This window comes from Odocoileus virginianus, chromosome 23 (assembly GCF_023699985.2).
Source record: "Odocoileus virginianus isolate 20LAN1187 ecotype Illinois chromosome 23, Ovbor_1.2, whole genome shotgun sequence".
NCBI lineage: Eukaryota > Metazoa > Chordata > Mammalia > Artiodactyla > Cervidae > Odocoileus > Odocoileus virginianus.
The window spans coordinates 40,164,344-40,178,723 of NC_069696.1; the positions used below are offsets into that span (position 1 = coordinate 40,164,344).

The 14,380-nt window shown below is 36.4% G+C and overlaps 1 protein-coding gene across 19 annotated transcripts in view; it reads left to right on the top strand.

Annotated features, from left to right (window-relative positions):
• Positions 1-14,380, top strand: part of RBFOX2 (RNA binding fox-1 homolog 2) — a 278,293-nt gene that overhangs the window by 235,228 nt on the left and 28,685 nt on the right. For 15 of the 19 annotated variants that reach the window (XM_070453973.1, XM_070453974.1, XM_020883935.2 and 12 more), the window contains 2 exons: positions 3,748-3,894; positions 6,310-6,363. In XM_070453973.1, coding sequence (XP_070310074.1) covers positions 3,748-3,894; positions 6,310-6,363 — 201 coding nt within the window. The remainder of the gene's footprint in view (positions 1-3,747; positions 3,895-6,309; positions 6,364-14,380) is intronic. The other 4 variants (XM_020883932.2, XM_020883934.2, XM_020883954.2 and 1 more) reach the window with 1 other exon arrangement.

Consider the following 14,380-nt stretch of genomic DNA (forward strand, 5'->3'; position numbering starts at 1 on the left):
GAGAATAGCATTGAAACAAGTATACTATCAAGGGTGAAACATATCACCAGCCCAGGTTGGATGCATGAGACAAGTGCTCAGGGCTGGTACACTGGGAAGACCCAGAGGGATCGGATGGGGAGGGGGGCGGGAGGGGAGATCGGGATGGGGAACACATGTAAATCCATGGCTGATTCATGTCAATGTATGGCAAAAACCACTACAATATTGTAAAGTAATTAGCCTCCAACTAATAAAAATAAATAAATAAACATGACTACTAGAAAAACCATAGGCTTGACTAGACAGACCTTTGTTGACAAAGTAATGTCTCTGCTTTTTAATATGCTGTCTAGGTTGGTCATAACTTTGCTTCCAAGAAGTAAGCATCTTTTAATTTCATGGCTGCACTTACCATCTGCAGTGATTTTGGAGCCCAAAAAAATAAAGTCTGTCACTGTCTCCACTGTTTCCCCGTCTATTTGCCATGAAGTGATGGGACTGGATGCCATGATCTTAGTTTTCTGAATGTTGAGCTTTAAGCCAACTTTTTCACTGTCCTCTTTGCACTTTTATCAAGAGGTTCTTTGGTTCCTCTTTGCTTTCTGCCATAAGGGTGGTATCATCTGCATACCTGAGGTTATTCATAGTTCTCGCAGCAATCTTGGTTCCAGCTTGTGCTTCATCCAGCCCAGCGTTTCTCATGCTGTACTCTGCATATAAGTTAAATAAGCAGGGTGACAATATACAGCCTTGACATACTCCTTTTCCTATTTGGAACCAGTCTGTTATTCCATGTCTAGTTCTAATTGTTGCTTCCTGACCCGCATACAGGTTTCTCAAGAGGCAGGTCTGGTGGTCTGGTATTCTCATCTCTTTCAGAATTCTCCACAGTTTGTTTTGGTCCACATAGCCAAAGGCTTTGGCATAGTCAGTAAAGTAGATGTTTTTCTGGGACTCTCTTGCTTTTTCAATAATCCAGCGGATGTTGGCAATTTGATCTCTGGTTCCTCTGCCTTTTCTAAAACCAGCTTGAACATCTGGAAGTTCACAGTTCACGTATTGCTGAAGCTTGGCTTGGAGAATTTTGAGCATTACTTTACTAGCGTGTGAGTTGAGTGCAATTGTGCGGTAGTTTGAGCATTATTTGGCATTGCCTTTCTTTGGCATTGGAATGAAAACTGACCTTTTCCCGTCCTGTGGCCACTGCTGAGTTTTCCAAATTTGCTGGCATATTGAGTGCAGCACTTTCACAGCATCATCTTTTAGGATTTGAAATAGCTCAACTGGAATTCCATCACCTCCACTAGCTTTGTTTGTAGTGATGCTGTTACATGAGTGTATTTTCTTTGTGAAAACTCATGCAGCTGTATGCTTATGGTTTATGTATTTGTAGCTAGATATGTTAAACTTCCATTTGTAAATGTATTTAAAATCAGAAGGCTTAAGAATTTTGGAATTAATGGGTTTGCTTTTTCTACTTGACAAGTTTTCTGAGAATTAAAGATTTCATACCTTTGAATAATGTTAGGTACTTACCACAAGGCTGGAAAGTTAACCAATCTGGCTTCTTCTTCATAAGTTGTATCTTCAGGACTATTTTAAAAAAAAATTCTCAAGAACAACAAATAAGTACCTCAGGCAACATACGTGGAAGTAATGATTAGTTTTCATTTATCCCGCCACCTTACATACTCTTTTTACAGACCACACAGACTACATATATAAATTATGTATAGAACTGTGATTTAAAGTTAGAATCAGCCTTTTTTTTTACTTTTCTCAGAGTGATTCACCTGCAGTTCAGACCTGGTGGTCCTACAGACTAGTTAAAGAAAGAGTTTTATGTGATCCAGCTGTGAGATGTGAGAGGCAAGTTGGCAGATATTCAAATGAGCATCAGTTGTAATTGATGTTTGTGCTAGTTGCTTTGGCATCCATGATGCTGTTTTAGTAACTAAGTGAGTTCCTTTGAGTGGAATGTGTTTTGCTTAGTCTGCACTGTGCCCAGATTGAGGACTAAAAACCTTGCACTTTGGCAGAACATGGGTCTGTATACAGCTCTTCCCTTTTCTGCTGTTTTTGTATCATGTGAATCATTGCCCAGTGAAGCCATCTGCAAGGCCTGAAGGGGAGATAAACACTGCTGTCCCTTAGACTGACACTTGATAAGCTGGTGTTCATTTGGTGTACGTTCCTGATTGTCCTTCATAAAGTCTCAGACCTCATTTCAAGATGGTTGCAAACATCTCCGAGCCAGCAGTATCTCTGGTTAGTTTCTTTCAGCTGAACACTAGGTTAAAGTAGGGGAGGGGAATCCATTCTGTGTCACCCAGAGTCTGCTGGAGTTTGTCAGTGCTCTTTCAGTTGAGATAGTGAGAACAGCAGGTTCCTCTCCTGTTCAAAACAATATGTTGATTAAATGATCTCAGCGAGCCGTCCAGTTTGGCATGCACTTCATAGGGAGTAGTAAAAACACAAGGTTCTTGAATTGTCAGATTAATACTTCAGAGTAAATGTTATTTGAATGCATGAAGTATATCACACCGGTTAGATATTTGTCAAAAGTATTTCTCAACATAGCAATTTTTTTGAGGATTTATTGAAAAATAATTAAATTAACACATGCCTAGGACATTACAAAGAGATTCAAGATTAAAAATGCACACCCATAACGAGTTTAGGATTGACATGTACACACTGTTGTATTTAAAATGGATAACCAGCAAGGACCTACTGTACAGCACAGGGAACTCAACTCAATATTATGTAACAACCTAAATGGGAAAAGAATTTGGAGAATAGATACATGTATATGTATAACTGATCACTTTGCTGTACAACTGAAACTAACAACATTGTTAATCATTGATTAACCCATAAAAAAATTAAACAAAAATGCATACCCATACTCACCCTTTCACTTCTTTCACTGCTGAAACATACAAACCTAGCATATATTTGTGTGTAGTAGATTCATCAGGGTCCCATCAACTTTTCCCGACAGACTTTATAAATGCAGCTTTACTCTGAGCTACAGAAGGAATGTTCCCTCTACTAAAATAGCAGTAAGTGCATAAATTGGGAAGGAGAGTACAGATGATTGGTTTCATATTAAGAAGCTTCTTCAGTTTTCAAGCAGAACGCCCTTGCTCACTAGGTATCTCTTCTTAATAAATAATATTAGAGTATGTTGGTAACCTAGTAGCTATAAACTCTGAAACTACTAGAGGGAATGAAATATAAAAATATTCCCTTATATCCTGAAATGATGAGCCAGAAATGCTTGGATCTTCATAACAGACTCTTTATTTTCAAAATGTTCATTCAGTCGTGTCTGACTCTTTTCGACCCCATGGATTGCAGCATGCCAGGCTTCCCTGTTCTTCACCATCTCCCAGAGTTTGCTCAAACTCATGTCCATTGAGTCAGTGATGCAGAATCTAGGAATAATGTACTCTTCTTATATCTCATTTTCCTAATGTATTTTCACGTGATATTTCAAGTCATTTAGTTTTTCTTCTATCTCCCATTTTACTAACATACTATAAATATGCAAGAAGCTAAATTTTTTGGTAGACTATAGCATTTTAAACACAGATAATATCTTTGTGGGTTTTTTTTTCCCCTCTCTTTGAAGGGGCAGTTGTAATTTTTGCTTAAAGACACACAGAAAATGATTGGGATGGGAAAGGACCTTATTTTATGTAATTCCTGTGAAATAATTGTATTTATTTTTTCCTTAATGTTGTTTATTTCTTTGCTTAGCAGACAGAAGGAGGTGCACAGACAGACGGCCAGCAGTCACAGACACAAAGTAGTGAAAATTCAGAGAGTAAATCTACCCCTAAACGACTGCATGTCTCTAATATTCCTTTCCGCTTCCGGGACCCTGACCTCCGGCAGATGTTTGGGGTAAGTCTCTGAAGTTCTTTTATTGGCTTTTCAATGAAAATATAATCTGCCGGTGTATAATTCATCACTAGTATTGATACTTTAGGGTAAAACTACAAATACACTGAGGATTATAAGCTAAATCAGTGTTTTCATCAGCCTTTAGAAACATTCCCATCACCCGGCCTGTTCTGGACATTAGCCTTGCAAGTTCTCACATACGTAAGGTGACCACAGAACCAGGTTTGCCTGGGACTGAGGGATTTCTTGGGATGTGAGACTTCAGGTGCTGAAATCAGGACCAGATAGTAATTCCTGCCTTTCAAAGGGCAATGAATTAAATGAAATAATATCTGTGATCTCAAATCATGTATACGGGGTTAGTTTGCTACCTGACACGTTCTTCCAGCTCTTTACTTCCTCCCAAAATCACTCAAAAGTGAATGGCTGCTGAGAATCTTAATTTTTTTCTGGGCTAATGTGTTGTTGCTTGTTTTAATTTGATCAAACTCTTAACTTGAACTAGGAATAAGAAATGATTGGGGTTTTTTTTTCCCCTGAATATTTGTATGGCAGTCGAGTGCTTTGTCAAAAAAGCAGATACCCTTGTCTAAGTCTTGGTTGTGGCCACCTTAAGGTGACAAGACCCTGGAGCAGAGTTCTATCACTTACAGACAACTTCCTGGAAGTGTTTTCTATACCACATACAAGGCCAGGGTTGAGATTTAATGATATACTTGAAGCACTGAAAGAGCTTTTTGACAGAAAATGATAGCTAGCTGTTTTCCAGCTCTACAGGAAGAAGAGCAACAGAAAATACAAGGGGCAAGATAAAGAATTTAGGTTACATTTAAGAAGAAACTTCCCAGGAGTATGAGTTACTAGGTTCTCTACTGCATTATCAGAGATAGTATGGAACCGTAATCTCTGGAGGTCTGTGAAAATGGGTACATCCTCTTCTGTCCGAAGTGTGGTTTCTCTTGAGGTGGAAAAATAGTGTCTACTGAAGATCTGCCTACACCAGTTGTCAGTGATTTCTTAAAATGTACAATTCCCTTCCCATCCCTCAATTCAGTTTATTCAGGTATTGATTAAAACAGATAGTTTTGTCACCTTATACATAAACCTGTCCTCAAAATAATTGCGGTGTTTGTGTATGCCCCTCCTCAGCTATTTGGCTATCTAGCAATAGTTATTTAGGTTTTGTGCTTTTAGCTTTGTTTGATTTTCCTAATGTCGAAGTACTTAACTAATTACAAAACACAGTTATTATTTCAGATGTTCTTGATGAGAGACTTCCCTGATAGTCTAGTGTTTAAGACTTGTGCTTCCACTGCAGAGGGCACAGGTTCAATCCCTTGTAGGGGAACTGATATCCCACATGCCACACATAAAGTGGTAAATGAATAGAATCATTCATAATGTCCATGAATGTTTGGTATGCTGGAAAACAGAAATGATACAAATATATATTTATTGATTTGGAAAGTTACTCAGATTCATAAATATATTATAAAGTATACTAAGTTTAAGGAAAGTAATAAAAACAATATGTATAATATGTCAGATGTCTGTAGTTTTATACACACACACACATGCCTAAGGAAAAGCTGGGAAGGTGATATCAAAATGTTAAGATGGGGTTTCGCTGGTAGCTCAGTGATAGAGTCCGCCTGCCAGTGCAAGAGACCCAGGTTCGATCCCTGGCCCCAGAAGATCCCACATGCCACAGGACAGCTAAGTGCCACGGTTGTTGAACCTCTGCTTTAGAGCGCAGGAGCCACAACTGCCGAGCCCGCCCACTGCAGCTAGAGAGTAGCCCCCACTCTCCGCAGCTTAAAGAAAAGCCCACACAGCAGTGAAGACCCAGCACAGCCAAAAGTAAAAAACATTTTAAAACGAAATTTTTTAAAATGTTAAGATAATGGGATTAAAGATGATCTTAATTTTCTGTGCCCTCTTTTCCTTTTGTTTATCTATATTTTCTGGGGGTTTTTTGTTTGTTTGTTTTTCAGTGAACATGGTTCACTTTTATTAACTTTAAAAAAAGAGGGGGGGGAACAGCCTTTGATAGTTTATCTTTCTACTTAGGATTTACTTCTTAAAACAAGCATTTCAAAAGTTAGAGTTGCAGATAGGAAAACCTCCAGTTTGTCCATGTGAAGAAGCATGTAATAGGATGACACTGTGAATATCTTCTGAAAATAGCTTCCACTGTATTTAGGTAGATGATGCCTGTGTGAGTGAATTTCAAAAGAAGGAACTATCAGCTCAGTGGTGAGGAAAAATCAACTGGTATTGGAACTTTCGAACAGATAAAAATATGGAAGTTAAATAAGTAAAGGAAAAAAAAAAACACCTCTTTTTTCAGAAGAAAGTAAAGTATGTGGGAAAACAGCTGACCATAAGTAAATGCTTTTATTTTTGTCTCTGCAGCAGTTTGGCAAAATCCTAGATGTAGAAATAATCTTTAATGAACGTGGTTCTAAGGTAAGCTCCATTTCAGTGTTGTGTGCTTGGTTTCTTTTAGTTTTATTTTAAATAGTGAGTAGTCAGAAAACTGAAGTTGTTGTTTTAAGCCTGCAGAAAGTATCCCAGCAATCTAGCTTGATTAGATTACCTCTAAACAGAAACCACCAAGTGGCCATACTTTTTCCTATATCTTAAATTAGAGAGTGATGGGATAAAAGTGAGAAGTTTGAGGGGACAGTGTGGCTGTAAGGAAGAAAATCTGCCAAAGACACCAGCTCTTTCTCAGATTTAAATTTGGCCTAAGCTTCTTATTTTAAAGGACAAGAGAGGGACTTCCCAGACGGTCCAGTGGTTAAAACTGCAGGGTGCATAGGTTCCATCCCTGGTCAGAGAACTAAGATCCCACATGCCATGGACACAGCCAAAAAAATAAAACTAATAAAGGACAAGAGAGAGAGATGACAGAAAAAAAGTTAAATTCTGTGAGAATTTTAGTCAGAATTCTACCGGAACAATTCAGCTTTGAAAAATAGAGCTTTAAAATTACATACTTAGAAGAAATGTAATATTTCAGTTATTCAGTTGACTTGCTCTCTCTGTTTAGGAAATTTTGACAAAGCTTAAACACAGGGAGAAGAGATTCTGGTATTCACTGTGGATTTCCTCCTTTAAGTTATAGCCAGACGCAAGCTTCCAGACTGAGACTTGAGACTGAGTCACGTCAGTTCAGTTCCAAATGAGTTGGGAGTTTTTCATGTGAGAATGGGCATAATATTACCTGATAATTTACTATTTTAAATTCCCAATCTATATGATTTAGAATTTTATTCCCTAAAATAAGCAGCAGTGCTTTTAGAAATGAGGGAATGGTAAAATGGTGTTGTGAAAAAATATTTGGTGAACTGAATTTCATAAAGTTTTATTTGAGAGTTTCCTTCCTCCTCAGCAAATGGAATATACACCACAGACACAATCAGATGTGGGCCAGGCTTATAAATATTTACCTTGTTACATTTCATTCTACTTGCACTTTAAGGTTAGACCAATTTTTTAAATTAACTTTCCTTTGGTCATCTCTGCTAAACTTTGAACATAGCCCCTGCTATGATTTAATCTCTAAGAATGTAATTTGAGAAAAGCTAAAGTAAGTAAATGAGCTAATATTTACCTCTCTTCAGTTTCTTACTCCAAATTCACCATAGTCTGGGAACTGATAACATACCTACAAAGTTGTATGTATTAATACTCTCTGCCCCCATCTGTGCTAATACAAATGTATGTACTTTCCTTATGCTCCTGATTATTATTCCCTTCCTGTAGAGAATGCATCAACACTATAAGTGTTTAATTCTGATTATAATAATTTATTTGTTAATTATTAAAGAGGTAATTATACTCTAAGCTTTTAGTTTTCAGTTAAAACAAAAAAAGATTAAAGATTAATATGCCTATACAGAACTTTCTCCAGCACTTAACTTGGTAAGTATTTTTAAAGAGAAATCTGTTCAAACCATAACCAGTAAAACTGTTTATACTTGTAATTGCCTCACAGTGGATTTCTATGCTTTTGTTGTATAGATTGCTGTTATTTTTTGTGAACTTTTTAGATACAAGGTGGAAAAATGACAATGGCTTAGAGATAAGAAGCACATGAATGTGAAATATGTGAAGATTATTGACCACACTGTTTATCTAAACCAGTAGTTTAAATGTTTTTGGTTTTAAGTGTATGCACTTAAAATACTCTTTGCTAGACTCTAACAGCCAGAAGCCCAATAAAATTTTATCAGGCATTGAGGACTTGCTCCTTACCAAGAAAATAATTTGAATTCTTGTGAAGCAAAGGAAATTGATCTTTCTAAGGCTTCTTTCACTGACTTCAAGGATTTGCCTACTACCAAAAAATTTTTAATTTATCTGATTCAATTGCTTTTTCCCTGTAGTTTTCATTTAAAATGACACAAGCCTTCCTTTTCTCTTTGGGGAATCTAAAAGTATATGCTCCTTCTCTCAGCTTGATGCTGTGTCCTCACTGCCCCCTTTTTCTTTGGGCTACTGAAGGGTAGACAGACTACGTACTGATTGGAAAATGTGTTAAAGAACAAAATTCAGAATTGCCTTGCACCTGCCTTCCAGAACTGATACAAAACCTGTCTTCATCTTTTGCCCTTCTTAACTGTTACCCAGAGTTCTTTGCTGGAATAGGCTAATTAATAGAGATTTATTTTGGAGTCAAAACCTAGATGCCTCTTCCAGGATCCACCTAAGATAAAGTAATGAGTACTTTCATTTTTGTAAATTAAGTTTAGTTTCTCATTTCTTTTGTGTCCGGACTTAACTATAAAATTACAACATGTCTTGGAAGGAACCAAAGAAAAGGAGACTTATATTTTCAGCTAAGAATTGCTCAGTCTTTTAACAGAGTGCTTTTCTATACATAAATTAGCTTTATTGAACTTTTTATGAAGCAATAATGGAAAAACTGATACGTTTTTAGACATAAGTAATACTTACATGTAAAACAGTATTTAACCAAATGGCTGCAAGACAAAAAGCATCTCTTTATTGCCGTGTCTTATTTTTTATGACAATATTGGACCTGGGTTTGAGAATATACCCCTTTAAAAACAAAGTGAACACTTTTGCTGCCATGCCCATTTCTTCCCTGCCTACCAGTAGCCTACCTTTTTGGCTTGCCTGGGCAGTAGTATTTCTGTGTTCCAGAAAGTAGTTGTTTCTTTATTGTTGACTACTTTCCTTTTTTCTCCTTTGACCTGCATATTCTGAATTTAGCTATTATGAAATTAATTTATTTCATTAACATGCATATACATACATACTTATTTAAATTATTTCATGTGGCTTTTTAAAAATCTTCCTTTTACCACAACTGAGCGACTTCACTTTCACTTTTCACTTTCATGCACTGGAGAAGGAAATGGCAGCCCACTTCAGTATTCTTGCCTGGAGAATCCCAGGGATGGGAGCTTGGTGGGCTGCCGTCTATGGGGTCACACAGAGTTGGACACGACTGACGTGACTTAGCAGCAGCAGCAGTTACCCCTACTCCTTTGTACAGACATAAAGTCACCTGTATTTAATTTTCTATGATTAACTGAACTAAAGATAGACTATCCTTTTGAAAATGTTCAATTAAGATATATGATGAAAAATGGTACGCCTACCAAAAAAATTAACTAATGTACTCAAATAGAATCTAGAAAATGATTATACAGATATGCATAGCTTTATTGATCCTCCAGCTTTCACCAGTCATGACAAAGTATTAACACAAACAATAAGAAGATAATGTATGGCAAGAGCAGCCATATATCCTAGTTTATACCTAGTTGTTCTAGTTTATACCTGTTGTTTTAGCATAATTGTTAATGTCCCCTTTCTCCCTCAGAGTGTCTTAGTTTGAACAGTAAATTATATTTTCACTCTCCTCATAGATCCTTTAAGTAACAATTTTTAAAAAGCACCCTTTAAAAAATCATTATAAAACGAAAACATGATGTTTAATGAGGAGGGGGGCATACATAGTTCATTAAAGAGAATATTCACAATATTCTCATGTATTTCCTTCCAGTCGTTTTTCTTAACATAGAGTCTTTTTTTTTAACTTCTTTTTATTTTGTATTGGAGTGCCGCCTATTAACAGTGTTGTCATAGTTTCAGGTGAACAGTGAAGGGACTCAGCCTTACACACACATGTATCCATTCTCCCCCAAACTCACCTCCCATTCAGGCTGCCACATAACATTGAGCAGAGTTTCCTGTGCTATACAGGAGGTTCTTGGTGGTTAGCCATTTTAAATACAGCAATCTCACATAGAATCTTAAACAGAACTCTTAAAAAGTGGTCACCTAGTTCAGCAACCAATGCTCTTGACCTTGTACTGTCTGCTAGACACTTTCAATGACTGAGCAGTTTTTCAAAAGTTTCTTCCATTGTTAAAATTCAGACCTTCCACAATCCTGTTCACCATCACCCCAACCCTATAGCAGTTCATTTGTGATAATTATCAAGCTTATTTTAAAAGAAATACACAGATTCTAACATTTAGATTTTCCATAGAGTTTTGTCAACATACTTTGAAGTACAGTTGTCACTTTTGAAGGGACATGTCTTACAAATACTGTGTAGAAGCTCTGCACTTCCTCACAGTGTCAATTATTAAGTCCACTAAAGGACTGCAGAATAGAGCACAGCAACAATTATTGAGATTTCTAGTGGATTTTTAGTTAATGTGTTCTCATTACTTCTCTCTGGTGGCTTTCTGGAATGATGGGAATCTGGGTTTGGGTTAAGCTATAGTTTAGACTGGAGTTTGGGAAGATAAAATGTTTATTCCCATTCCTCAGACACAAGAAGTGTCTGGCTATTTCCCTGGCTCTTGATTTTATGCAAAGGGAAATTGTTTATTTCTAAATAGGGTCGAAAGACTGTCTTTGAAATTGCACTAAGTAGGCCTTTGTGATTTTTGGTAAAGTTTGATGGGTAATGCTGAAATGAAATGTTTTCATTATATTTAAAACTGAATTAACAGTGCATGTAATTCCAAAAGTCTTAGTTTATTTTCTTTTGTTACCATTTTATGGGTTTTAGTTTTATTTTTCTTTTATTTATTTTTTAATTTCTGTGTTCTGGCCATACCCAGGAGAACCATCTGCTTTTGATTTCTCCCTTAAAAGTTACATGGTAAATTTTCTTTCTCATTCTTCTGAGATGGAAAAATTCAAAGATTATACAAATTTTAAGATATTTTTACAATGCTCATCCTATTGCTTGTTATTTATTGCAGTCTGAGGCCAGACTAAAAAGGTGACAGTTATTCGGCTCCTGTGTGCCCTTGATGACAAATGGATGTCAAGGCAAATAATAGAATTCTTGTCACACTCTGTCAAAGTTTTAACCAGAACCATACACCTGATAAATACAGCATCTCTTAATTTCCAAAAGACAGCTAAGATAGCTGGTAGATCATGACTGTAACACTGATATGTTTAAATTATTAACATAGAAGAACTTTGGGAGCTGAGAACCTTAGGTAAGAGTATTGTCCAGTGCAGTGGCCATACTGTCCATTTGACATGTGGCAAGTCTAAACTGAGGATGTTCTTTAAGTATAAAATAGATGCCAATTTCAAAGACTTAGATCAAAAAAAGAATCTTAAACATCTCACTAATAGTGATTTTGTAATGATGCCATGTTACAATCATGTCATATATACTGGCTTAAATAAAATACATTATTGAAATTCATTTCACATATTTTTACTTTACTGTAGCTAGAAGAAAATTTGAAATTATGTATGTGGCTTATGTTACATTTCTATCAGATAGTGCTGGTACAGGCAGATGTGTCAGCATAATTTTTTAATTAAAAATAAAACTTTATTTTTTGTTTATCTGTTCTTTATCTTCTTACATACCTGAAATAGTTATTCTTGTTAAGAGTCTGTGACTATTCAGAGAGTTATTACATTTTCCTATTCGATAAATGTGTGATCATTTTGAAGTTCTTCTAAGGAAACCATTGGGTTTACACATGATTGTATGAATTTTTTTTTCAAAGCAAGAGATCCAAATGACCAGACTTAACATGAATTAGATTTCTAAGAATAAAGAGACATTAAACATAATTTTGTAGAAGCAACTTTTACTGTTAGTAACTTTATTATAAGTCTGTGACTATCCTTAGCTCAATTCCTGGCACATTCTCAAAAATGGGTAAGTTTTATTAAAGAAGCAGTACTTTAAATTTTTTTCAAATTTTGAGTTAATATTCATAAAACCAAATTGTAGATGTGACAGATAAGCAGGCAGGAAACTGAGTTGATGGAAAATCACCTGTTTGAAATTTCCACTCAAGACAAAAGTATTTAAGAACAATACTCCAAAAATGCTTGTGATGCTTCTCCCCTTCCTTATCACAGACCTTAATCCTGAGAGGTGTATCCTAATTTCCTAGTGCTTCTGAACAAATTATCACAAACACGGTGCCTTAATACCACACAGATTTACTATCTTGCAGTTCTGGAGATCAGAAGTCCAAAGAGGGTTTCACTAGGCTAAAATCAAGGTGTTAGCGGCTGATCTCCTTCAGGTGGCGCTAAGCAGTGGATCCACCACTGCCTGCCTTGGTCCGCTTCTGGAGGCAGCCCACATTCCTTGGCCTGTAAGGCCCCCTTGCACCTTTAAAGTCAGCAACGGCCAGCCCAGCCTTTCGATTCTGACTCTTTTCTTTTCCTCTTTCACTTGTAAGCACCCTTGCGATTACATCGGGCTCACCTGGATAATCCATGATCATCTCCCTATCTCAGGGTCGTTAACTTAATCACATCTGCAAAACCCCTTCTGCCCTGTAAGGGAACACATTCACAGGGGATTAGGACACAGACAGCTGGGGGGCTGTTTCTCTGCCTGACACAAGGTCTATTTACCTTTGAAGGAAAGAAATCCTCTTATATCTGTGTTTCTTATCAGGAAGTCCCAAAGTTATCAACAAGGCCTTCTTCCTCCTCTTATGCTAGTAAATATGCCTGTAAAGATGGCTTCATTTTTAAGTCTTTGGTATCTTAATTAGAATTTCATTTAGTTTATAAGTACCTCTCCTTATAAAACATTTTAAAAACATTTAAAAGTGAAATTTTGTTCCAGAATACTAAAGTCATATTGAAAAAAATCTTACACATGTAGGCTTCAATGTTAAACTTTGTCATTTGCTGACCTTGAGCTGCCAATGCTTATGATACCATGCAGCCTCTGTGTCACAGATGGCCCATCAACACATTACAGAAAGAAGGATCATAGAACACGTTTAACAATTAGATTTGAAAGCAGAAATTAGAAGAACTGTGGGACTAATGTAATTTAGTCAGTGGAATTCAGAACTTAGATTTCGAAGCATAATTTCTAATTTTCTCACCATTAGCTGTAGAAAAAAGCTACACAGAAGGAAGAAGACCTTGCTGTTGCTCTGGGCCTTGTTGATGCTCGAGTCCTTAACCTCAGGTTGACTCCATGTCTTTACTTCAGAAGGGGACCAACAGGTTAATCCTTTCTACCCGTGGGTGTATTTAAAAGATAAGTCTGTATGTATGTATGTATGTATGTGGGCATGTAGATACAAATAGTCAATGCTAGAATTAAAAACTTAGGTGCTAGCTTTTATATAATCTGCTGTCCAACTGCTAATTTATAGTTCACTAACTTAACCGAAGGTATCAAATGTATGAGGCTGTGACAATCAGTTGGAATACCTTATAGTACTTTTAAAATGTGATACAAAACAAAACCTCAACACAATCTGCAACCTTTTTTAAAAGGTTTGACTTTCCTATTGGAGAGCTCTCCAGGTTTGAAGAACTGGCTTCCTACCTTTATCAGATGCTAGCGTGACAGATGGAATAATTAATTAGTAACTTGCCCTTGTGCAAATTGAGTTGTCAAAGTGGTTATAACATCTTGATATCAAAATTTGTTTCTGAAAATGATTCCAATTGATATTTTCAACACATATACATTTTAGAGGAACATTTTTAATTAAAATTAGCCATAGTATTACATCCTAAGCTACATATTTTTTACAAAAAAATTCTTTTCAGCTTAGCATTTCACTTTCTAGATATCCAGATTGAAGGTGGAGGTAATCCATTGGAATCCTCCACGGATTGCTACCCAATCATATAATCATTTAGATGCTGAGTCATCATATAATCATTTAGATGCTGAGTCATCAGATCCTTTGGAATGGCGGAATTGTCTTTATAAAATCTTATGGAACAGTGCACATTGTTGGCCATCTCAGTTAAGAATATGCATCATATATATAGGAGTGCTCATGGATTAAGCAGCAAAGCAGAACTTCAATAAAAATAACGGGTTCAGGTTATCCTACAATAGAATATTCAAAGGATGCTAGAGGGACAGTGAAGCTATTGAGAAATGAGGACTGTTTCCGAAAATTCTAAGAAAGTTACCACTCTACAGACATAAATAGCTTGAGAAATTGTTATAGTTGCTGAG